The following is a 23772-nucleotide window of genomic DNA, read 5'->3' as shown; positions in this document are numbered from 1 at the left end:
TGCATCCCAGATGGTGTCAGCACAGAAATATTTGCCTACATGATATGGAATTTGAGAGGTACGCACAACTTTTCCCCAAGGGATGCTGCCAAATGCGAAACACCCTCGCTCTGCCCTGGCATGATACCGCAGCGTCAAAGCGCACAGGGAGGAAAGGAGGAAGCACATTTTCACCCCGCAGTTTCACCCAAGCCCTCAGCATTAGCTGTTTACAACACGAGAAGCACCGGGCAGCTCTGGGTCAGACACCGACTTGGCTCCCTTCCCAGCTTTAATCGTGGCTTCAGCAACAGGTGAAAAATCATGTCTTTTAGATGTGACGGGCCAAATTTTCAATGCTCTGCAGGACAGCAAAGCTGCATGGGATGACACACAGAGAGTGGACATGCTGTCTGAGGAGCTCCTGGTTAGAGCTTCGCTGAGAGGCCAGGAAGGCTCTTCTGAGTATTCAGATATGGGACCAAAACCCAGCGGCCACAACCGGGCAAGGCTGTCCAGTTACACAGAGCAGCGCGGGGAAATCCATAGCGCAGTTTAAAACTCCATTTTTCAGCATCCTCATCACAGACATTTAAACATTTCCCTTTGTGGTTCCCTTGAGTTTCAGTATCGCCGCTCTTTGAACCGTTTCCAATAATAGATTTAGGTAGGAAAAGTACTTCCCATTGACACCTGCAGTGCAGACGCTTGAATCAAATGACCCTGGCAGTCCGCACAGCACAGCTACTGCCCAAAGAGGGAGAACCTTCTGCTCTGCTCCCACTGGCATGTGGGAAAACCTGCATAGGCCCATGTCCACGCCCGGGCTCTGCGGGGCAGCCGACCCCACGCTCCCGCCTGCCCAAGCGCCCGGAGCAGCCAGACGTCCCTCCGCACGCAGGACGCGCACTTGCCAAAAGCAAAGTGCTGACGGGGCTCGGGGGTGCGAATGCTAACGGGCATGCAGCCACCAAACCAGGGTGCGTGAGCGGGTGCCCGGGGCGGTGGCCAGGCACACAGCTATTCCTACCGGCAAAGAGACCGTCCCCTGCAAACGACGGTAAGGAAGAGCTGCCGCCCCGACAGGGCGCTGACGCCAGCCTGGACGGGGAGCTATTTCCTGGGGAACGGGACAGACCATGCCAAACCTCCAGCGCTAATCAAAAGCAAATTTGAGAGCAGTACAAACCTCTAAGCCAATTGAATCCCCCCTCCAGCCCCCTGCAAGGGCGTCACGCAAACCACCGCAGCCACAAAAACAGGGAGCAGGTGAGAGGGACCGTAGGGAGAAGCCTGGGTAAGGCCAGCCCGCAGGGCGGGGGAGGGCGATCTGGCAGCGCCCGCGTGCTGGAGGGGCGAGCGCTCCTGCTCCGCAGGCTCTGCCACGCAGCGGGGCAGGCACTGGTGTGACAATCAGGGTGACCGAATGCAGCGAGGCAAGGCTCCGTCCTGCCCCGCTCCCTGCCGGTGTCCGAGCCTTCAGCCTGGTGACCCGTGGGGCCTTTCGCAGGCCCAGGGCTGCACAGGCAGAGTTTGCAGGAGCTGATGAAAAGCCTCGGCTGAGGGCAATTTTTGAAAATTTGACCCGCAAGAATGTGTTTTGGCACTCCCTGCCGTCCTGCACCCAAGTGGATTACTGCTCCTAGGGCGTTTCTCTTGCCCCTGCCATTTCTAAGCATCCCGAGGCTTTCTAGACAGTCGCCCTGAGCTGCTGAGCCCTGTTCCCGGGGCACTGACCCCCTTCTCTCCTTCCCCTGCCCGCGCCACTGAGCTGTGGCACGCGCCCAACCTCCCTCTCTGCCGTGTGAGCGCTCCCGGTGCTGCCGGCCCTGCAGCTATCCCCTCCCGCGCGCGCAGCTGAGGTCCTGCCTCGCAGCTCCCGGATCCTCACTGGAGAAAGGTTGTGGGGATGGGGAGGGAAAAGAAAAGATGATATGATACAGATTTCTCCAAAAGCTCTAACTTACTGAAAGCTTAACAATGTCAGCCCAGTCAGCTGCAACAGCATACTCCAAGTTTGCATCAAGCCACCTTGGCAATTCCTTCAATGCTGGTGCTGTGGCTCCCCCTAACTACAAAACACAGCAGAAGGATGACCTCTATTGCAGAAAGAGTTATGTAAAATAATACAAGAAATACGATTACACTTCCCCTAGCTCCTTGCTTTGGGCTGCGTTTGGCTGGGGCAGAGACTCCTCCCTTGCTACACATCTTTGCAGGACTCGGTATGCGCCTGCTGCCTCCAGACACGCAGTTCAGGGAGAAAAGGCAAGTTCAGCCTTTGTGGCCTGTCCCATCGCCCTCCCCATGAACAAGCGATGGGGATAGAGCTTCTATAAAAGCCACGCTCAGAACCAGGTAAACCCACCAATTCACCCAGGTCTCCAATGGCCATCGTGGGTGTAACAGAGGGAAACACAGATGTGGCTGAAACAGCCTCTTTCTGCTTCACTCTTTTGGTTTTAGACGTGTTTAATGTCACATCACCTTCTGACCTAGTGCAGTCCTGGATGTGTTTAAGAACTGAATTTGGGTGGAAAGTATCCCTTCTCATTCAGAGAGGTGAACATCAGTGCACTGGAGATTAAACTGCAGACAAGTAAATCCATGCAACGCGCTCAGTAAGCACGAAAAAGCTCTTCAAACCCTCCACTTCCCGCATGCCCAGCACTTGGATAGGTATTGGTATGCTCTGCCCGCACCTCGTAAGGAGGAACAAAATAAAGATATTTGTATGGCAGTATTACAATTTGTGGCATATTGCAGTGAATTCACAGGGAACACTGAAATCCGGAACGGGAAGCACCAGCCAGGGCTGTTGTGATGGAGCCTTTAAAGCCAAAGGCTGAATCCCTTTGCCATTGTGGGGTCTGTATAACCTGGCAAGGGTGAACACTCAGACCTTCCTTACTTGAAACAGAAAGTCACTTATTGCGCAGGTCTGTGTCCCCACGGGCACACACGTGTCACAGGATAGTGTAGATCAGCGACGTGTTCCAGACTTTGGTCCCATCCATAGGCTTCTCTGGATTAAATCTCCCCGCAGGTGAGCTCGGGGCCTGCTAAGCATTTCAAGACACCCAAGGGCAGAGCAGAGAACAGGCCTTCGCTTACCCGCCGTCCGGTACCCTTATGTACCACAGGCACCCGCTCCTCTCCCGTGAGTGAGTTAACGTCCAATTTGCTGGGGTCCTTGCAGCGTTGCCTCCTCTGCTTGGGCTTGTCTGAAAAATTCTGGAGTGCAAACAAGACAATGTCAATGAGACTAGATGGCTTAATGAGTTGGACGGCTACACGCGCTGCAGGAGAGCGGCACAGATGAGCTCCCGAGGCACAGAGGGTCCCTGCAGACTTGGGCAGGAGCAGTGCGAGCAGCACAAACTGGTCTCTGCCACAGGGCCAGCTCTCAAACGAGCACCATTGATAAAGGGGTTTTCAGTGTATCCCACTTAGACTGCTCCAGCCCTTTCTAATTCCCCTCCAACCCTAAAACAGTAACCTGCTGCCAATTCATGTATGTACACCTGTAAACGGGGCACTAACTACAACCAGGAAAGAAAGAGAGAACAGGTCCGTGTGTGCTATCTCGTGTCAGTCTGATAGAGCTACCCGCTTCTCGCCAGCTCATCTGTGCTTTGTTTCGCTCCTATTTCAGCTGTTCCCACCGCAGAGCCGCTGCACCATGTTTCTTTGGGATCAGAGCCCTTCAGGACCGCAACCTACAGTTACAGCTGAGTTGTTGCACACCCACTGCAGGCACCAAGTCCCGGCGTCAACGTGCCTGCAGGGATGTAGCATTATAATGAACGACTGCAGGCTCCGATTCCTGAGGGTCAAAGAAATGACCCTGAGCTTGGTCTGTCCTTCAACAAGCTGAGCTGCTGCAGTACCCCAAAGCAGCTTTCAAGCCATCCTACCTGGAGAGAGGACACTCGCCCTGACAGGGGAGATCCTGCAGGGCTGGCCCAGGGCACTGGGGGCTTGCTGGGAGCAAGAGGTTCACCGGCAGCATGGCCAGACTGGGTGAGCTACCGTAAGCCCCCATGGAAGGCAAGGGCGATGGAAAGGGGTGGGAAGGCGTCTCCACACCTGCTCCACCATCTGACTGCTTCTTGCAGTGCTCCTGGGAGTCTGGCCTGGGGCACAGAGCTGCACGTATCTCTGGACTTTGAAAAGCAAGGGCCATCCTGCCCGAGCAAACGCCGGGCTCCTCATCTCTCATCTATAACGAGCTCCGGAACACTTAACAGCTTGCCTGTACTCCAAGCTCCAGGGAATCCTTGCCTCGGGCACACAATCCTCCAGGACCAAGATGCACCGTCTTTTATGTATTACCACCACATTTCTTCCTACTCTGTTTTACAGCCTGTGCTCTGCCTGCCACAGGGCCTAATAGGCTAAATAAGCTGAAACCTGGAGCAAACCAACTTGTGAAACCAAAAGGTGGATGCTTATGAGACGGCAAGAAGAACCAGACAGACTTTGCACCCCACCCTCTGCCACTCTGCTTTCGGATGGTGCCTGCGGCCACACCTCCGCAGCCTTTACAGCCTGCAACACGGCTGCTTCGGTCAAGCTTTTAAAGCGAGCAGGTTTCCTCTTGTCTGGGAACCTTATTTAATACAACAGCACTGCCTAAAATGACCCCAGGTGAAAAGGAGCAACACAGACAGACCTGAGCATCCCAAATCGCTTTTCCCATTTCTCTCCCCATCCCTGGCGCTTCTCGAAGACATTGGACTAATTCTGCACTGGGCAGACAGATGCACTGGAGCTGGAGAATGGACCCTGGGGCAGGAGGCTGCAGCTCAGCAAGTGCCTTTCACTGCAGTACAGGGAACTATGCCCGCCTCCCAAACGTGTGATGAACCTCCCAAACAGCCCTGATGAACACCACAAATGCAGGGAAAAAGGCTGCATTTTGAGACACTTCATGGAAGCCCTGAGCTCAAGAGCAACCGCAGAAAACCTCACACAAAGGGCAGCACACAGGCAGACAGACAGACACACACACGTGCCACTGAAGGCCACCCTTACTGTGCCAAAGCCGGGAACGTCGAGTGTGTAGTCGGACTGCTGTCGGAGCCAGTCGAGCAGACTCTTATTCGGGACAGCCTTCTCGGCTTGGCTGCCTGCAGCTGGGACGGGCTGTGGAGTTGAGGTAGCAGCAGCCGGTCCATCGGGGAGGGGACTGTTCTGGGGGGGCTGCGGCTGGTCTTCCTGAACATCCTGATGTGGAGGGAGGAGCAGGGAGAGCCCATCAGCAGCACGTGGTGATGCGTGCGCATCCAGATAAGCAGAGCTCCCAAAGCAGGTCATCTGCTCCCACCATACAGACTAATCCACACATTCCCAGTGCCTGTTCCTTAAATCACCACCCACCACCACATTACACTTCCATTCAGTCCCCAGCGCTGGTGGCATGGAGGGCAGAAAGAGCTGGGAGATGCTTTTGAACTCATCTGGAAACACCCTAATGACCAGGAGGACCAACTTCCCCCCAGATCACTCCTAAAAGTGGTCTAGACGGACTGGTCTTGCTCCCCGAGCCCCGGACTTCTTTGAGTGGATCCCAGGGTAGAAGGAGAAAGGCTCTTGGCCACAGCTCCAATGCAGTCAAGGACCTTTCCTCACGTTCTCTAACCCTAGACACACCCTGAGGTGGGACAGCTGCTTTTGATAATGCTTAGCAGGACTCAAACACTCCAGGCAGAGTGCTGCAAGCCACAGGGAAAACTTCCCTTTCTCCCTGGAGTAGTATCCGCTCCTGCCTGCTCCAGCACAAGCCAAGCTGTCCTGGAGGAGGTCCCGCATTGTCATGGGCAGCAGAGCTTGTAGGGGAGAGCTGGACCATGAGACAAATTGTGCTGATTCCATCGGGGCCATGCGAAAGGGGGGAGCATCAACCCACCTGCAGCCTGGTTGGAAGAGGCCTCTCCTTCAAGAAGATGAGGTCCATCCCTTCTACATTTTTTCTCCTGCCCCGTCTCCTCCTCATGGCAGCATCGTCTCTTCGTAGGCTGCCATTTACAATTTGTCCCGTGACAGGATGGATTAACCCTGCCTGGAGGATGCCAGACAAGTCCATGCCCAGGGAGCCCTGGAGGGTGTTCACGGTCCCCAGCTTGGGCATGTTTGTGTTCAGGGGGAAAGGAGAGGAGTTCCCTGGGGACGCATCAGAGGCTCTGGACAAATCCACCGCTGCATCGCGCCAGCCGTTCAGCACAATGGGTGGATGAACATGGGTTGCTGCTAGCTGCTCCAAGCTCCTCTGTTTGGCCTCTCTCTCCATCTCAAATTCATAGGACCTCCTGTGCTTCCGCTCGTCCTTTGCAAAGGCAGGGGTCAGGAAACCTTCCTGTGTGTATCAAAGCCATGGAGAGGGTTACAGCTGCGCGCGCACTGCCCAAGGACCACAGCTCTTCAAACCAACACTGAGCTAATGGTCAGGCTCTTCTGCCTCTCTGCAGGAGCCCTGAAGGATGCCCTTTCCCTGGGCACATCACACCTCTCTTTCCCCGTGTGGGGATGGTGCAGGAGCACCCTCACACATGCTTTGATCTCCCAAGGTGCTGTAACCCTGGGTGCTCTGCCAGCTGCTGGGCAGCCGGGCTGGCGTCCCAGGCCAGCAGCTTCTGTCTCTGCGCTGTGTCCAACAGTGAGAGGAGACGATAGAGAGCTGGTGACGACGGGGCAGTGCCCTCTCCTGCACCCCTCCCTTTGGGGCAGTGTCCTCTTTCCCCCCTGACCACGCCAGGTGCTCCAGCGCTGACTCTGGAAGCACCTCTACAGCCGCCGGAGCTGCGGAGCTGCCGCAGAACAGCCGCCTTCCCAGGAGGGGAGCAGGGCTGGTGGGGGCAGAGAGCACGGGGGAGCTCACCAGGAGCCCTCGGTGGAGGGGACCAAGTGGCTTAAGCCGTATGTTATACACCACAAGTGGCACCAAGAGGCAGTGAAAACCCAGGCCCCGCTCGGGAAACTCCTGAGCACTTCTGGGCGATGCTTCACCCCAGAGTCCCAAGCCTGTCCCTGGCCGAGGGCCCCCCTCACCTTTTGTACCTGTGAGAGTAACACCCCGTTATTGAAGCTGGGATCAGGGGGTTCTGACTCGGCAAAGCTGTTCCTGCTGCCGGCATTGCTGGCTACCGCTGGAGCCGTCAGCAGGCTTTGTGTCTCAAACTGCTGGCTGGAGGAAGGCCACTTGCCCTTCAGGATGGCATGGCAGATGTTGTCAATGCGGTTGATGATCACACGGTCCTGCAAACAGAATTGGACGGTGGCAGGCTGGGACTCAAATGACTCACTCGTGTATGTCATCTCAGGACTAAAGACAAACCCAGCCCTGGTGACCTCAGCTCGGCGGGGAACTGCTTTGGGGCAGGCGTGTCCATGGCACGGGTGCTTGGGAAGAGCACCCCAGTTAGAACATCCCTGGGGAGCTGTGTGCGGGGACCAGGAGGCAGAGCTGGGGCCGTGTGAGCCATTGCTGGTCAGGACTACGCAGTAACACTTGCAATACAAACAGTGTTAATTTTAAACTCACCTTAGGCCACTCAGAGAAGGAGTAAAGTGTCTTCTCCTGCAGCAGCTGGGCGATGGTCGGTGCCCGGGCATCCTGAAGGTCATCGATCTCCCCGGGCAGGACAGAAGTAGAACTCTTGCTCTCTTCCTCCAAGTACTTCTCCGGACCATCTGAGAAAGCGACAGAGAACAGAGTCCATCACCGCCCTGCCTCTCTCCCCCTCTCGAGGTGGGAGCAAGGTCTCACACCTTCCCACCCCAGCGCCCAGCTGGCTCCACAAGGGTCCCATTCCCCAACCAGCCACCAAGAAAGGCAGCAGCCCTGGGTCACAGCAGGCGGCCCACGCTGCTCAGGAAGGACCAGCACTCCCCTGGGCTGAGTCTGGGGAGCTTGTATTGCAGTGGCCCCCATCCTCGACCATCTCCATACGCCGGGTGGGCAAGGAGGAGGGCACATGCCTTTCCAGAAGGAGCCGCTTGCCAGGCAGTGCCCTGTGCCAGGAAGGGAAGGGCGTCCTGCATTCCATGGCATGCTCATGGCAGAAGGGCTGCTGGGGCTCAGGGTGGGGGGGGTCTGGCCAGCCCTGCTGGCAAACGCAGCCCTTTGTTCCGCAATCACATCAGCTAGAGGGACCCCAGCTCCGGCAGAAGGGAGGCCGCTCCAGGGGCTCGGCAGCCCCAAGACTTCGGCTCTGCAGGGAGGACAGCAGGTCCCTCCCACCCCAGCTGGAGGTGACTGTCAACCAGAGGGAGCAATCAGGACCGTACCTTGACTCTGGCTGCTGCTGGCTTTCTCCCCCTCATCTCTGTTCTCACACTCTTCTTGCTTCACCCCCTGGGGCTCGGGGTGCAGGGCCTCTCTGCAGCCTGCCTGCCTCTCAGCCCCTCGGCCCCAGGCCTCCCCCCCAGGGCGGGGGAGCCCTGCCCCGGGGGCCCCCAGTAGAGGTGCAGGCAGGCTGAAAGCCTGGCTCCGAGCCTGGCCCGGTGAGTGCGGCAGGGCGCTCTCCTCATCCAGGCCACGATCCCCCCTGCCCTCTGGCCCAGGGTCCCCCAGCCCTTCGGGTGTCCCCAGCCCCAGGGACTCTCTCTCGCCATTCACGTCTTCTGGGCAAGTGTCCTCGGGTGTGGGGAGGCCAGAGCTCTGCTCCTCGCCCCCCAGTTCATTAGCCTCAGGGTCACAGCTGGCCCTGGTCCTGGGACCACTCAAGCTTTCCACAACATCTGCTGCCGCCTCTGAGTTATCATCCTCCTCTTCTTCCTCCTCATCTTCCTCGCTGTGGCTCTGACTTGGCCCTGACTTTGCCTCCATTCCTTTCTGCTGCAGCAGATTGATGAACCTCTGCTCAGGAGGAACCTTTATTTCATAGTTATGCAGACCGGGACTGTAGAGCCCCACACTTATGACCCCTTCCATGGCACCATGCTCAGGCAGCACTGGCGCGGGGCTGGTGAGGTCTCCCTTCTGCTGCGAGGCTTCGCAGAGCTCTGCTGGAACGCTCCGTGAAGGGTTGCTTTCAGGGGTAGAAGGTGAAGGTTCAGCTTCCTCGTTCTGACTGTCCATTCGGTCACAGCCCGAAAAACCTTCTAGGAAGGGAGTCTCTCTCATGGCATCTGCATCGCAGCTGGACGGATCCTCATCCCCCTCTAGCTTGCCCTCAGAGAGTTTAGCAACGCTGCTTCCAACATCTGTGCAACTTGGGCTGTCTCGGGCAAGGGAGCTTTGCTCACTGTTGCAGGCCTTCTCATCGAACATCATGCACACCAGCGAGTCCGGCAGAGAGCTCTCATCATAGTTACTGGAAATGATGTCCCGGACTTTAGACATGAATGTCTCACAGTTTGCATCCGGTGGGCTGCCCCCAGCCTGGGACATAGCGTTGTCTACGGTGTCTAGCTTGATCTGACTCTCAGCTTCATTCTCCAGGGACTCGCAAGTCCGGTCCACCTGGCTGTACAGAGGGGAACTGTAGAGTTTGGAGTTAGTCTGGTAAAGGCAGCACAGGGTTTCTGAGCCTGGGAGCCCCGTTCTTTTATGCTGGGCATAGTTCCTGTACGCATCTAAAAAAGACAGCTGGGGGTCATTCATGATGTAGTAGTCAGTGCGATTCAGGCCATGCTTGGCGGTGCCGATCAGCAGGTCCCGATCATGTTTGCCACACTCCCACCACACCGGCAGGTAGAGGCTCGGCCGGCACAGCTTGAGCCGCTCGTGGAGCTGCGGACACTTGAGCACCTGCTCGCGCACCTTTCGCAGAAGCTCGATACGGTAGAGGGTTCTGGCAGCCCGTTCCTCCGTGATGGGCTCCACGTAGATGTCAGGGTCTGGGGAACCTACAGCGGGGATAGAAAATCCAAGGCCCCGTTACACAGACTGATGAGAGTTACTCAGAAGCAGTGATGAGCAAGGAGAGCTTTAACTCTCGCTCAGACTGCAGGTGAGGTGGGGGAAGTGCTTGTAGCCACCCCTGAGGCTTCTCTTCCCAGTCTCACCACCTTCCATTCATTTGCCACCAAATGCACACAGGGGAGTAAACTCCCTCGATTTGAGCAGCTGGACCAAGAGCGGCACTCAGCTGCAGAGGATTTCAGATCTCGTCTGAGCTCTGCTCCATCAGCGCCAGCAGTGCTGGAGCTGCCTGGACCTGCCAGCAGAGCAGCTCCCTGGGGTCTGAGCCCCTGGTAGCCCTTCAGCAGGTTCTCAGGGAAGGGAGTCTCTGAACTTGTGCAGCTCTTTCGATGAGGAACATCTACCTAAGGCATCAACTCACACATCCAAGGAACTGCGCCTGAGACCAGACCTCCTGACAAGTCTGAGATGAAATCCTTTCTGTTGCTGTTAGAAGCAAATCGCTTTGTGTTTAAGTAGCCCCCAAGCAGCTTTTCATCTGCCACGTCCTGCACAGTGCCAATGCACTGGTGCTCTGTAGGGCACTCAGAAGATGGATGCCCTGTGTGTTGGCCAGGCTTCCCAAGCCCGCTGCGGTGGGTTCAGACTCCCCTTACCCTGTAGCAGAGCTCTCCAGTCAGCTACGCCACAGCACGGGCACTGTGCAGACTCTGTCCAGCACCAGCAGAGAGCTGCTCAGAAAGAAAGCAGCAATACAGATTGCCTGAACAACCCCCAGCTCCAGTGTGGAGGAGATGTGATCTGCTGCTTCTCTCCTCCTCCTCCCTCACATCTGGAGGTTGCTGTCTTGGATAAAACTGATTGTGATTTCATGGGAGAGCTCCATGAGACCTGTGAGAGCAGGGGCTGGAGCCCCACAGGGCTCCCCATTGCGCTCGGGAGGTGGTACACGGTGGTGACAAGGCAGCCAGAAATGCAGGTGGCTTCTGCAAGCCCACAGCCTGCTTGGCGTCTCGCTGCCTCCAACTGTCCCTGAAATTCCTCCCTTGCTCTCCTGCTCCACGAGAGCAGTGGGACCATTTCTGACCTACGGCTACATGGACCTACTGTTACCCGCCCCATAGGCCATGCAATTTCCACTCACCATCCTCTTTCCACAGTGGGAGACCACAGACATTCTTGCACATGGCCACAAAGCTGTAAAAGTACTTCTCCAGGCTCTCATCTGTCTTCTTCTCCAGTCGAGAGATGGCTCGGAACTGGGCCCAGTCAAAGATCTTTTTCTCCTGGTCATAGATAACCCCAAAGGAGGAGACAGTGCGGTAGAAATCTGCCTGCTCCCTCCTGGTCCACCTGTGGGGCAGGGAGGAGACAGGAACACCACTGAGACACATTCTGGTCCCAGCATGGGCACGGCTCCAGGCAGAGAGGCTCAAAGAGAACTATCTAGTTACTGCCCACCAGTTTTGGGGGAGCTGCCAGGAGGAGCACACTGGGGAGATCACCACAACCTGAGATCCTCTGCCTTATGGTGCATAGTGAGGAAGAACGAAGGCCACGGGCCCTCTGGCTCTCGGCTCACTGTTGAAAAAACACTCTCGGCTGTTTGAAAAAACACTAAGTGCAGCTCCTGGCTGCGCTGCCGACGGGGCGCAGGCTCCAGCAGCTTCTGTGGAGGCACAAACCTATCTCACCTACTTGCTCCCTGCCACATCGAGTTGTCTCGTCACCTCCACGGAAAGGTCAACTCTCTGTATACCAGGAATTAGAAAGGAAGGTCCTGCAGACACAGCTCTCATCCAGCCTCTTCCAGAGGGAAACTGGGCTGGGGTTCGTTGCCGTAAGGGTCGCAGTAACAAACACCATCCACCCTGCTGACTCCTGCGGACTCCTGGGTGCCAGGGGTGAGCGTCACCCCCTCCCCACTGAGGGAAAGCAGCCGTGGTGATGGGGGGTTTCAGTTACAGCACCGTTACAAGCACAACTTTCACTCTGGCTTGGACCCTCTGAGCTTTCACCTTGTGGGGATCACTCAAAGGAACGATCTAGGACAGAGATGGTGAAGAGCGTCCTGGGCAAATACAGCCCCGGGCAAACGAAGCGCAGAGAAACGGGCCACAGAGAACAGACCAGGGTGCAAACTGCAGGGCAAGCGCAGGAGCAGGTCACAGCAGAGAAAGGTGAGTGCTGTGGGCCGAAGAAAGCTTAAAGTCAAATCTCAGCTCCTCTGAATTGCAGCTCTGAGCCAGCACCAGCAAGCAGCTGGGACACGTCAACGGAGAGCAGACAGGGTGACAGCATCCACAGCACTCCCCAGTTGACCAAAATACACCCGGACCAGCATTTCAACTTCTGCTCCCAGGGGCCGTGAGCCCCCTGCAGTGATATTTCATTCCAAAAAGGAGAACAACAAGAAGAAAGTTAATAAAAAAATCAATGATCCAAATCAAGGAGCCCAACGGGGAGTTTGTTGAAAGGCCTCAAATTAAAGGCTGGCGGGAAACTGCCTAGGACGCTCCTGTAAGGAGACCCAAAAAAACAAAGCCCACAGAATTAAAGAGCAGGAAATACCAGGCTGCTGTGGTGTCCACAGCACAACCACTGACGCCCCCACCTTGAAGAGGGGACGGTACAAATGGAAGAGGTCCAGAGGAAGGGGAGAGGGAAGATCAGTGGGCTGGAGCAGCTTCCACACGAGGAAACCGTGAACAGAGAGCACAGGGCAGCACAGATATCAAGCAGTTACGTGGGTTCCTGCAACGGGGACAGGTTCACAGCAGACAAAGCCATCGAGGACTGTTGACCCCAGAGAGCCCCTGCAGTTCAGGAAGCCCCAGGGCTGCGCACTGGGATCTGGCAGCGATGGAGGCAGCATCACCCTGCCGCACATCCTCCCCCGTTTCTGCAGAGAGCCACTCAGGGTGCCAGGATGGTCCCAGCATCCTTCCACTTGCTGAGACACAAATGAAATGGGAGCACACTGCAGCCAGGATATGCCGCCGTTGGGGTCCTGAGGCCACGAGCAGGAGGCTAATGCAGCGGTCTGAGAGCCACGAGGGTCAGAAAGGCTACGCACGTGGGCTGTGACAGCGCTCATCTGACACCCCTCAGCCACGGTGTGTCCCAAGTGCACAACACTGCTCAGCAGCACCTGCTCTGCTGGGGCTGGGGGGATCCCTGGCCCAGCAGACGCTGGATTTGACCCTGAAGAGCTGTCCCATCGCTTCCTTTCACTGTGCCACCAGCTGCTACCCGCAAACTACAGTGGAGGCCGCTCCCCGGCCGGGCTGGCTGCCGGAGCCGCAAGGCTCCCTCACAGCTGGGAGCAGCGCTCCCTGCTCAGCAAGGATCCGTCATGCGGGCAGCCGGCTGCACGGACAGCCGTGGTGACACCTACCGGGGTAAGTCCAGGGGGGCAAGGATTTCAACTGGCCTAAATCAGCTTTGGAAAGGACCCTCTGCTGCACTACCTTTTCTGCATTTCTTTGTTCACCGAGTCCATCTCAGAGGCTCTCCTGAACATCTCGTCCTGCAGCCAGTATCCATGGTTACCGGGCACCAGCATCTCGGCACGGGGAGGCAGCTCTTTGCGGTTGCAGCGCTGGTAGACGGTGACAAGCCTCCGCAGTCTGGCTGTGAGGGCAGATGAGACAGGCCAGCAGGATCTGTCTGAGTCGGAGCCATCCTGGGCTTCAAACATCAGCAAGGACATTAGTATTTAATGCACACTCAAAGACACAGGTCCCCGCGTGCCTCCGGCTGACTCCGAGAGCTCCCTCCTGCCTTCCCCCTCCCACGGGGGACACCAGGGATCACAGTCATGAGTCGGGGGCTGTGGTGACCATCCCTGGGCCTCCACACCCCAAAAGCTGCTGGCTCACAGCCTCACCATGTCTGAGCTTCCTTCAGAGAGAGCCCAGAGGCAGAGACTGGGGTAGGAATGACGGCTCCGGGCCAGGCCATACATGGGAGAGGACTGCAGCTCCCTGCTCAGCAGCAGGGCCAGCCAGCCCATGGCATGCGCCAGCACTGCCCACCGCAGAGACCTGCACACTCATCTCATGCAGGCAACTGCATGGACAAGGGCAGGCTAATGGCTTCTAGTCACCCCTGGCTGCCTTTGGATGGAAACACTCTTTTTCGGGACCCTGGCTGCCCTGCCACAGGGCCCATCCCTGGGTCACACGAGACTCTGCATGGTAGGGCCCCTGACAGGAGCCTGCCCAGTTTAAGCTACCTCACCCACTAACACAGAGCAGCGCGTCCCCCCAAGCCAGCAGCGTGTCCCTCCCACCCAGCAGCGCCTGCCTCAGCGCTCCGGCTCCGGCTGTGCCGTGCCAGCCCCTGGGAAGCCACGCGCCATGCTGCGGGAGATACAGCCTCACCTGCCGCTGGCTCGTCCCGCTTCTCACTGGCTTCGCCCACCCCAGCAGCCACGATGTCCTGCAGAAGGAAACCATCAGAGAGGGCTCTCCAGCCCCATGCACAAGCCCCCGTACCCGCAGCCCACCCAGCCCTGGCAGGGTACGGGGTGGCACGGCCGCGTGTCCTGTGCCCTCGGGCTGCCCGCAGTACACAGGATCAGAGCAGCACGGACAGGGGAGGCGACAGCTCAGAGGGGCAGTGCTGTCCACTTTGGGCCTGGAGGCGAGGTCCACCGCAGTGACACAGGCTGTAGGGCCACTGCCCAGGACAGTAGCAGTGCGACAGCCTCTGCTGCTCAAACAAACCCTGCAGCCCCCCGTGCTGCCTCGTTCACTGCTCCTCCTCTCCCCCAGGACCATTTCTTCTGGGACGCCCCCAACTCCTTTGCCAGGACCCCACGTGGCTCCTGAAGCCAAGTGCGAGAGCCAGCACCACTGGCCATCCCCAGCCCTCAAGCCCCCTCAGCTCCCCACGAGGCAGATGCTGCCCAGGTCCGCAGGAAACACACAGAGGCAACAGCAGACGCTGTGCTCCAGTGAGCAGAGACGACGCAGACAGCGTGGGGCAGAGCCCATGCACAGCACGGCAAAGCCAGCACAAAGCAAGGTCACCGGCAGCGCTGGTTCCCCCGTGCCCCGCAGCAGAACTGACGGAGCCAAGCCTGCAGCGCAGGGCAGGAGGGCAGGCTTGGCAGCAGCAGACATGCGTTGATCACTGTGAATCCCACTCACCTCCTGCTTTGGCAGCGCCTCCAGCTTTTCTCCACCGCTCTCTTCCTTTTCCATGCTGCCCCTGGGTAAGAGAGTGAATTCGTCCCTGGTAACAGTAGCACGGCCCCGTTGGCTGTGCCAGTTGTTGGCAGGAGGGAGCAGAGAACTGGTGCTCATGCCATCCCTCCGCCTCATACTGGGGAGCCAGCTCCTCCCTGCCTTCCGCCCTGCCTGCTGTGCTCAGACACATGGTCTGCTTCCTTCCTCCTCCCTGCACACCCCACAGCACTGCCCCACTGCTAACATGGCCCCCAGGAGTGAGCCAGACAGCCCCAGAGAGCTTGGCTCCATCCCCTGCCCACCTTTCGGCAGCATCCTGGGCCCCATCGCTGACGCCCTGCTCCGCAGAGAGAAGCTTCTCGTCCGGCATGCCCACCTTCTCCAGAAAGCACAGCGCTGGGTCCGCCCGCATGGCATTGTACCTCTCGTAACCTGCCAACCGCCACGGGCCATCAAAAAGGAGAAAGACAGCACAAAGCCAGGCCTGAGCCTGGTTCAGGTGAACCTCCTGCTCTGCGGGACACAGCCCCCCACCCGGCTCTCACTCTCTGTCTACACTGCTGTGAGGGCAATTCTCACCCCCAGAAATTCAGAACATTTTCCCAAAAGCTGCTAATTGCTCTGCAGCCCCTGGGCAGCAGGCAAAGAGAAAGGTCAGCCTCTCCATCCCACTAGGCAGCGCAGCACCCGTAGAGCTGTGCACAGCACCTGCGGCAGGGTGCAGCCAGGAGCAAACAGACCCGTGGCTCCTGGAAGCCGCAGGGGGACTTCATGACAAGGCCAGGAGAGGCTCTGTGCCTTCCTCCTCGCCCTCACGTGGCAACTGCACGCTGCTCCTGGCAAACCAGAGAAGTCTGCCACGAGACCGGGCACGGCCACCCTGGGCACCGCAGTGCGCCTGCCCCACCACCCGAACAACCTGGCAGCACCGCAGCTGCCAGCACCTAGGGAGAGCTGCCTTGGCCCTCTGTGGCTACGGTGCATGGCCGCGGCTCTGCCTCCTTGCACTGATGTGACATCTCCTCCAGGTACTGGAGCTCTGGCTAGGTGCTCCACTTGGGTCCCTCTCACGCACCGGCACCCACCAGACAAGCTGGGTACACACCGTGCTTGAAGACGCCAATGAGCAGGGATTTATCGGCTTCGGCGTTCCACCAGTCCACTGGGATCTCCACGTAGTCAATGTCTGGCAGCAGCACGTCCAGCTCCCTGTGGCAGACAAGGTATGAATGCCCCTCTCCCAGTCTCACCAGACACTGGAGTCCACTGGGTACTGCTGGGCAGGGGCAGGGGGAGACAGGAGCCATCACGCGCTAGCTTGGGGGTAGCTAAAGAATGCAAGGCTGGCCTGGGGCCCCGCCACGGCCTGGCATGCACATCTCCCAGGGGTCAGAGAGCTGGAGCCTTGGCTCCACCACAACCCACTGCCTTCCCTGTCCTCTTTCTCCAGAGATGGGGAGGCTGCACAGCCCCTCTCCCCTCCCAAGCAAGCAACACCAGAGGACTGGAGATCCTATCTGATCTGAACAGCATCTCTTGGGGGAAACCACTTCAAACCTACCAGCCTCAAAAGAATAGCACGTCTGGTGGGGTGGGCTGCAATGTCCCCTCCACACAGACTCGTGCTGATGGAGCTGTGCTGGGGAAGGCAGCAACCCCTGCTCTAGGAAACTAAGCTCAGCTATCACACTTCTCTCTGAAGCATCGAGAGCTGAGTCTTTGCAGGAAGGTCAGGAGCTGGCAGGCTGCAGGCTCAGTGGCATTAAGGGCCTGTCAGCCCCCTTGTCCTCAGGGCTGGGAAGGGACTGCAGCGATGGGGCACGCTCTGCCCCGAGGCCTGGCCCTGGGAACCAGGCACATTCTCTGTGGGCTCCCACTTTGGATTAAAGGCCAATTTGTCAGGCAGCACGTTTTCCTGCAGGCTGCAGGGTGTCTCTGACTGTCCTCACCACCCCCAGGGCTGGCGCTGCAGCCTGAGAGCTGCCTCAGCAGGGCTGCCACAGCCACGGTCCCTCCTCAGGCAGAGCTGCCGACTAAGGAAGCAGTTTTGCCTACGCAAGACCTGGGGATTTGACCACAGGATCTGACTCGCCCGGAGCCGCGGTGAGCCCAGACGCGGCCGGGCTGCATGTCTGTGGCTGTGCTCGAGCGCCGCCACCGCCTCTCCGAGAAGCATCGCAGGGGGTCACCGAACGGTCCCTACCTGGCGGGGGTCCCCTCGAAGGCTTTGTCCGCAGCCTCCCCCAGCACTTCAGCCTTCAGGTAGTAGAGCATTCGCACCCGCAGCAGAACCCTGTCCCGGGGCAGCAAAGAGGAACGCACACTAGCACACAGGTGCTCAGATGCCAGCCTAGGGCCTGGGCCAACGGCCCTGGCCAGAGCATTTGCAGGGAGACACTCCGAGGGTCAGCAAGGCCAGCGAAACCTGCTCAACACCGTGTTTTCCCACGGGGGAGGACCCACTTTCTCAAAGCAGGATGGGCACCGGCCATGTGGTGTCACGCCACAGTGCCCAGCCCTGCGACCTGCTGGGGCCCTGCGGCTGGAGGGACACGGCTCCCGTTAGCTAGAAGAGCATCCGAGAGCGGTCCAGCAGCCAGAGCATGGTGATCCTGCATGGGCTGTGAGCCCTTTGCAGCTCCCTCCCACCCTCCCCACGCTAAAGGCCCTCAGCCCACGGTCTCCACGAGCCAGCGCGGGCTCCCGCACTCACTTGTTGCAGTGCTGTTTGAGGTGCTTCTTGTAGCTGTCGTCATGCAGGACGACCTCAGGGTTGCAGGTGGCGAGCCAGTCCGCGTTCTTTATCTCGGGAAGCAGCATCTGGTTCTTCGTCTTCTTCCCCTTCCTGCCTCTGGGCACTGGTGCTGACAAGCCTGTAACAGCAAGTGGCAGCCAGTGAGCACCGTGGGCCAGGCCAGGCACCATCGCGAGGCACCTCTGGCGCTGCAGTGCCCAGGCGGGGCAGCAGAGCCCGGGAGCTGGAGGAGGCCGTGCAAAGCTCCTGGCTGCAGGTCGGCGAGCCAGGATGGGGGATGTGCACGGGGTAAACGCAGAGCACGGGAGAAAAGTTTCCAAGAAAAACTTGGGAATCACCACAGAAACTGAATTGCTGTGAGTTCTCAGTGCAATGCTGAGCCCAGAGAATAACATGGCCCCTTGATGTATAAAAATATGACATAGAAGCACGGAGGGGACCTTGGTCCTGGGCATGGCTCTTAGAGCCTCACTTGCACACTAGAGCCAGCAGGGACAACATAGTGATTTGGGACAAGAGTTCAAACAAGAGGCTCCCAAATGATCAAAGACCAGGAGACAATGCTGATGATCTGATCTGTAAGGGTTGTTTCCTATTCTGTGCATCAGGAGGAGGGTTCCATGGGAACCAGATCACTGCAGGGGGCATTTACACTTGGCAAAGATAACGAAGGGAAAAGGAACGCAGTCCCATCTGGCTGACAAAGATAAAATAAGATCCAGTGGCTGGAGCTGAAAATTAAACACGTTTTCAACCTTGAAATAAGATGCGAGTTCACAGCAGAACATGGAAACAGCTCCTGGTGGGGTCACTATTGTTTGGAGTCTTCCGAGAGGGATGAGCTGCCTCCCTGGGCAGCCACTTCTGAGGCAGGATCCTGCAGATGTCCTCTCCTGCCTATGTGTGCGAAGGGGAAAGAAGTGCCTCAGCAGTCCTGTCCCATCCGTCTGGTCTTGTGACACCAGGGAAGAAGAGAGAGCGTCACCATGTCCTCAACACCTGCATAAAGTCTGCAGCTCCACGACAGGACAAGGGCTCCAGCCCAGGTGGCTGCTGGAGGCCTGCAGCGGGCAACAGAGCTCCTGTCCCCAGCACCGAATTGGCCTGACGAACTCTGGGCAAACGCTGCTTCCTCAGCAGCTTGGCCTCTTCCAGGATGGAAGGCAGGACAGGGCTGGATCAGAGCAGAGCTCTGAGCTGGGCTGCCCGTGTGCTGTGCTCACCCCTCGTAGCCACGCGGATCCGGGATTGAGAAGGAACAGCCCCAGGATGCACTAGCAAGGGCTGGAGATTGCTGTTGCTTTCTGCACACCGGGGAGGCCCAGAGCATGTCTTGCCTGGTCAGCTCTCTGCAAACATCAGTGGTGCTTCAGGCTCCTTGGCGAGTCACCGCAGCGCTCGCCACGTGGCTGCTCTGCACTGGAGGGGGTTCTGCTCTCCTCCAGCTCCTGAGGTTAGGCTAGATGGTTTCGTTGTTCCTCTGGCCAAGACCACATGGAGGCTTCACAGGCAGGAAAAGCCATTCTGAAGAGCTGATGGAGAAGATCCTGATTGCTTTCCTCTCCTAAATATCCAATTTTAGTGCTGCTCTGGCTCTAAAGCATTCCTGACCCTGCACGGAAACTGTGGCTTGTTTGTTACTTGGCATTATCTAAATCAAGCCCCTTCATATCAGCCAATTTGTTTCTTACTCTTGCTTTGCTCCCCACAGGGCCCTCGAGTCCAGTGCCAGCGCCGCTCTGGGCAGGGCTGTGTGGCAAGGGCAGGAGGCAGCACTGCCAGAGTGGCTCACATTGTAGGAGGTGATTGGAGTGACTTAAGGAAGCCACTGAAGGCCACGTGCTCGGATCTCACACTAGCCAGTAAAGCCAGTCGGACATTTCCAGACAGAAGGAAACGGTGATGTCGGGTTTTAAGCACCAAGTAACACGCAGCACACTCTCGGGGCTCAGCAACAGCACCACTCCAGAACAGCCTTCCCCGTGCTCCACCACCTCGAAACAGGAGCCCCAGGTTTTAGCCTGGCTCCCTGATGCCAAAAGCAGGTTGGAGAGTCCCAGCCTCCTCGCTACTCACCTTGTGCACAGATCACAAGTGCACAACACGCAGCACAGAGCCGTGGGGCTCTGACCACCCCCAGGGAGCACCATGGCCTCCCTCAGTCCTCCCAGCCCAACTCACCTGTCCTGAAAGCCGCAGGACGCAGGCGCTGTGCTGCTAGGTCAGCGCAGAGTCCTCTGACACGGAACAGGCAGTGACCGCGTGTCCCAGGCCACAACCCTCCAGGCTGATCCAAGGAGCCAGCGCCAGCTCTCTCTTCATATCATTAAAAACAAAAGCCACTGTGGCTGCACGACGCTGTTTGCACGCCAGGCTCTATTTGCTGTGCTGCTCCAGCCCCAAGGGACGCCTACAGAGAGCAGACGCTGCACTGCAGGGAGGGGGGTGAATCTGCAGCGCCCCGCTGCCCAGGCAGAGTCAGAGACAGCAGGAGAGCAGGGCTGGGGAAGGCTCTGGGTGGCCCGTCTGAAGTTGAGGATACACTGGCAACCCCCACCCAACAGAATGCAGATACAATTACGAACTGGACACGCGGTGTGATATGTGGACCTCACACACACTGGAAAATAAGCGTACGAGTCCTCTGAACAGGGAGGGCACAGCCAAACCTGAGATAAAAGGTCCTGCTGTATGGAGTGAGAGAAGGCAGCATGACCTGGGTAGGATTCTGCACTGCAGAGGTCTCGGGACAAACCAACGCTGCACCTCCACCCATCAGGGCAAGCACTGCAGACCAGTATGTCTGGGACAAGAACCACGATGAGAGGAGACACAAGCTGGCGACCTGGGGTGAGATGGCTGCACAGACTGCAGACCAGCTTCCCCGGCGCCACCGTGAGTGCCGTGCCTGGCGGTCTCAGCGGTTGGCGTTAGGGCCGGGGCTGCCAACAGCCACAGGTCGGGTCCCTGCACAACGATCCACGCCGCGTCCTGCAATGCCCTGAGGAACAGCCAGGCACGTCTACGCTGAGTGGAATAAGCACCCTCACACCTACCACACCCAATGCGTTCATACGGCCACCAGTGCCCCGCAAGCTCACTGCCCAGTGTCTCCCTGTGCGGGGGAACCCTGACAGTATTCACAGGCCAGAGAAAACTTAACAGCACCCACTTAAGAGTAGGATGGCATCTCTGCTCCCCCCACAAGGCTCTCTCTGCACCAGCCATGGCACTGGGAGCCAGGAAACAGCCTCCCCCACCCAGCCAGCCCCTGCCGCTGGCTCTGAGGGTCAGTGTGGAGGTCAGGCCCATGGCAGCCACTTTCTCTGTGCAGAGAGAGTCGGGGTGCTCAAGCACAACTGCTTGCTGGCTGTTTCAATCAGCTCTGCTTTGACTTCTGCAGCCTCAGTCCCGTAGGCTGGCACGGGTAGCGGCGACGGGTACAGGTGCAATGGCAGAGAGAACACGCAATACCTGAGTGATTCTGCAGAGCCTGGTTCTGGCCGTCCTTTGTTGGCGTGATGAGATCCCAGATAAAACTCTTAATCTTCTCATCCCCCTTGTAGTGTTTGACGCAATAGACCAGCAAGGCCCGACAAATCATCTCCATGTCCTTCTCATTCAGGTGCCACTTGAACCGCCCGTGGGTCAGGATATCTTTCCAGCGTCCCCAGCTGGAACAGCAGGAACACAGACAGAGTAAACACTCTTGTGCAATGCACCTCTCTCCAGGAGCTCGCTCAGGGGCACGGCCTGGATAGGGCTGTTCTGCCCCCACATTACGGGAGCAGAGACAGGGAGAGGTTTGCCCAGGACTGAACAGGGCAGTGGCAGGAGCAGACTCTGGAAGCACCGACTGCCAGCTCGTGCTTTGTCCCCCTAACTCTCCTTCCATCCCAAATGTTCACTTAGAGCCCAGGTCCCACTAGGGAGGTCACTGCTGGAAGGAGGGGACACTGCAAGCAGGATGGACAGAAAGTGGCTGGGGCAGCCAGTGGCCCATGCGCACTTGGGCAGCTGGAGGCTGTGGCTATGCTCTCTGGGAGGGGGCGAGACTCACCCGAATATGAGCAGGTTCTTCTCCACGCGGAAGCACTCAGCCCGCAGGTACCGCCGTGTCTTCTCGTTGAAGCGCCGCGAGCGTGTGGGTCGCTCATCCGAGTCACTGTCCAGCTCGGAGAACTCCATCAGCTCATCCTCTTCGAAGGAGTTGTAGTGTTTGGTTTGCTTCCGCACCCGGGGCCTGTCGATGACCAGGCTCTCCTACAAGGGACAGAGAGGAGATTGCGCTCATGGGCAGAAACACCTGCCTTCCACCAGGGCATAGTACGTCCTCTTCTCCATCTGCCACCCTCCTCTGCCCACGCCTCTGGTTCCTGGCTTACCAGCCCCGTGGCTAGCCATCACCTTCCCACTGGGATACCTGCTCCAAATTACCTGTGTGCGGCTCTGCCCGCACACACGAGACTATTCCTGGCCAGCACAAAATTCAGCCTGAACGATGGCAGGCTGAAAATCAGGCCCTCTGGGTTCAAACTGCTGACACCCAGCAGCTGATTCAGCTCTGAATCATACTCCTGGCCCTCCCAGCACTGCCTGCGCCGAGCGCTGTGCTGGAGGCGGTGTAATTTCTGTGTCGGGGGGATAGGTGGGCTGGAAGAGGAAAAGCAGCTTCCAAGAAGGTGCAGGAGGGAGCAATATGAAATTAAACAGCATGTACCTGCCTCCTCTCCTTATCCCTAGCCTGGCGAATGAATCCATGTCATCTAAATCTGCCTGGATTTCAAGCACATGGGACACACACACGCTCCCTCTCCCATTCTCCCTGCTAGAGCAGTGAGCTCTGCAGAGCTGCGGGGCCTCCCTCTTGCTGCTGTCTAACACCACCTCTACAGCGTTGCTGCCTTAGCTGGAATTTCGGCAGGCCCCAGGGCCGCACTGAAGCCGGCTGCAGCGCCCTGCGCTCGATGGAGGAGCCGAGAGGAGAGGCCCGGGTTGCAGCCGAGCCCACGAGCTCAGCAGGGCCAGCAGAGAGATGGGACCCCATCTGTCCCCTCCTGCCTCCCAACAGGCAGAGCCTCCAGCCCTCCCAGCTCCACCTCAGCGCTCAGCTAGAGAGTTCCTTTCACGGGCAGAGCAGGCAGGGGCCGAGAACAAGGATGCTGCCCCCGGGAGATGCTCCCCAGAGGCGCGTGGGGAACGTCTGGCAGCTCTGCTACCAGGCCAGGAGAAGCCAAGCACCGGCTCGCCGGAGCTCCAGCTGCTGTGTTTGCCCACGACCACTGCTGGGAAGGAGCCAATTTGCCAGTGAGCGTAGGAGGCGAGACTCCAGGAGCATCCATTTACAGTCCGCGACCCCCTCACCCGGACACGGTGACGGGCCTGCCAGATCCACTTGGCTTCACTCCTTGTTCCCATCCCTGAAGGCAGGACAGCAGGGCTGCAACCGCTGACGGAGGAAGGAGGGGCACAATCCAAACCTGTCCCCATTTGCTCCATAAGGCCAGAAGACCTGGACAGCTCTCTTCATCCCTCTTCACGTTCAGCTTTTAGAGAGATTTGTTTCTAAAGCAACACCTGGATATTGAGCCTGATCCATACCGTCTTTGAACAAGCCCCCAGGCTCGGGTGAACGTGGCTAGTATTCAGTTGGATATAGAAAATATCCAACAGGCAGCACGAGGGAGTATTTGACACTGTAAGAGCAGGGGAAAGTAGCAGAGCCCAAGCCGGAGCTCCTCTTGCAACATCCCTTGCACTGTCAGGGCCAAACCCAGCCGGCCCAGATGGCCTCGCTTGCACCCTTCTGCTCAGAGAAGATGAGAAGTTGAGCAAGAGGGAGCATTTGCAGACACCATGCAGGGCTGTGTCCATCCCCTGAAGCACTGAGACCTTGCAGCTCCTTCCCCAGCCTGCTCTAACCTACAACAGAGCTCTGAGATCCAAATCAGACCAAGCATCCACACAGCGATGCT

At 58.1% G+C, this 23772-nt stretch overlaps 1 protein-coding gene across 1 annotated transcript in view; it reads right to left on the bottom strand.

The window, feature by feature from the left end:
• CHD6 (chromodomain helicase DNA binding protein 6) overlaps nt 1-23772 on the bottom strand; it is a 96438-nt gene that overhangs the window by 3600 nt on the left and 69066 nt on the right. Inside the window, exons 23-39 of the mRNA XM_075166199.1 lie at nt 21858-22060; nt 21272-21471; nt 17756-17915; nt 17246-17335; nt 16148-16251; nt 15345-15474; nt 15004-15064; nt 14233-14290; nt 13318-13537; nt 10992-11200; nt 8269-9831; nt 7523-7671; nt 7030-7236; nt 5891-6337; nt 5017-5208; nt 3094-3213; nt 1947-2051 (exon numbers count right to left, since the gene is read on the bottom strand). Of these exons, the coding sequence (XP_075022300.1) occupies nt 1947-2051; nt 3094-3213; nt 5017-5208; nt 5891-6337; nt 7030-7236; nt 7523-7671; nt 8269-9831; nt 10992-11200; nt 13318-13537; nt 14233-14290; nt 15004-15064; nt 15345-15474; nt 16148-16251; nt 17246-17335; nt 17756-17915; nt 21272-21471; nt 21858-22060 (4218 nt within the window). The remainder of the gene's footprint in view (nt 1-1946; nt 2052-3093; nt 3214-5016; nt 5209-5890; nt 6338-7029; nt 7237-7522; nt 7672-8268; nt 9832-10991; nt 11201-13317; nt 13538-14232; nt 14291-15003; nt 15065-15344; nt 15475-16147; nt 16252-17245; nt 17336-17755; nt 17916-21271; nt 21472-21857; nt 22061-23772) is intronic.

Source organism: Calonectris borealis, chromosome 17 (genome assembly GCF_964195595.1).
Source record: "Calonectris borealis chromosome 17, bCalBor7.hap1.2, whole genome shotgun sequence".
NCBI classification, from domain to species: Eukaryota; Metazoa; Chordata; class Aves; order Procellariiformes; family Procellariidae; genus Calonectris; species Calonectris borealis.
Note: the sequence above shows the minus strand (reverse complement) of the source record. Positions and strands in the feature narration are given on the sequence as shown.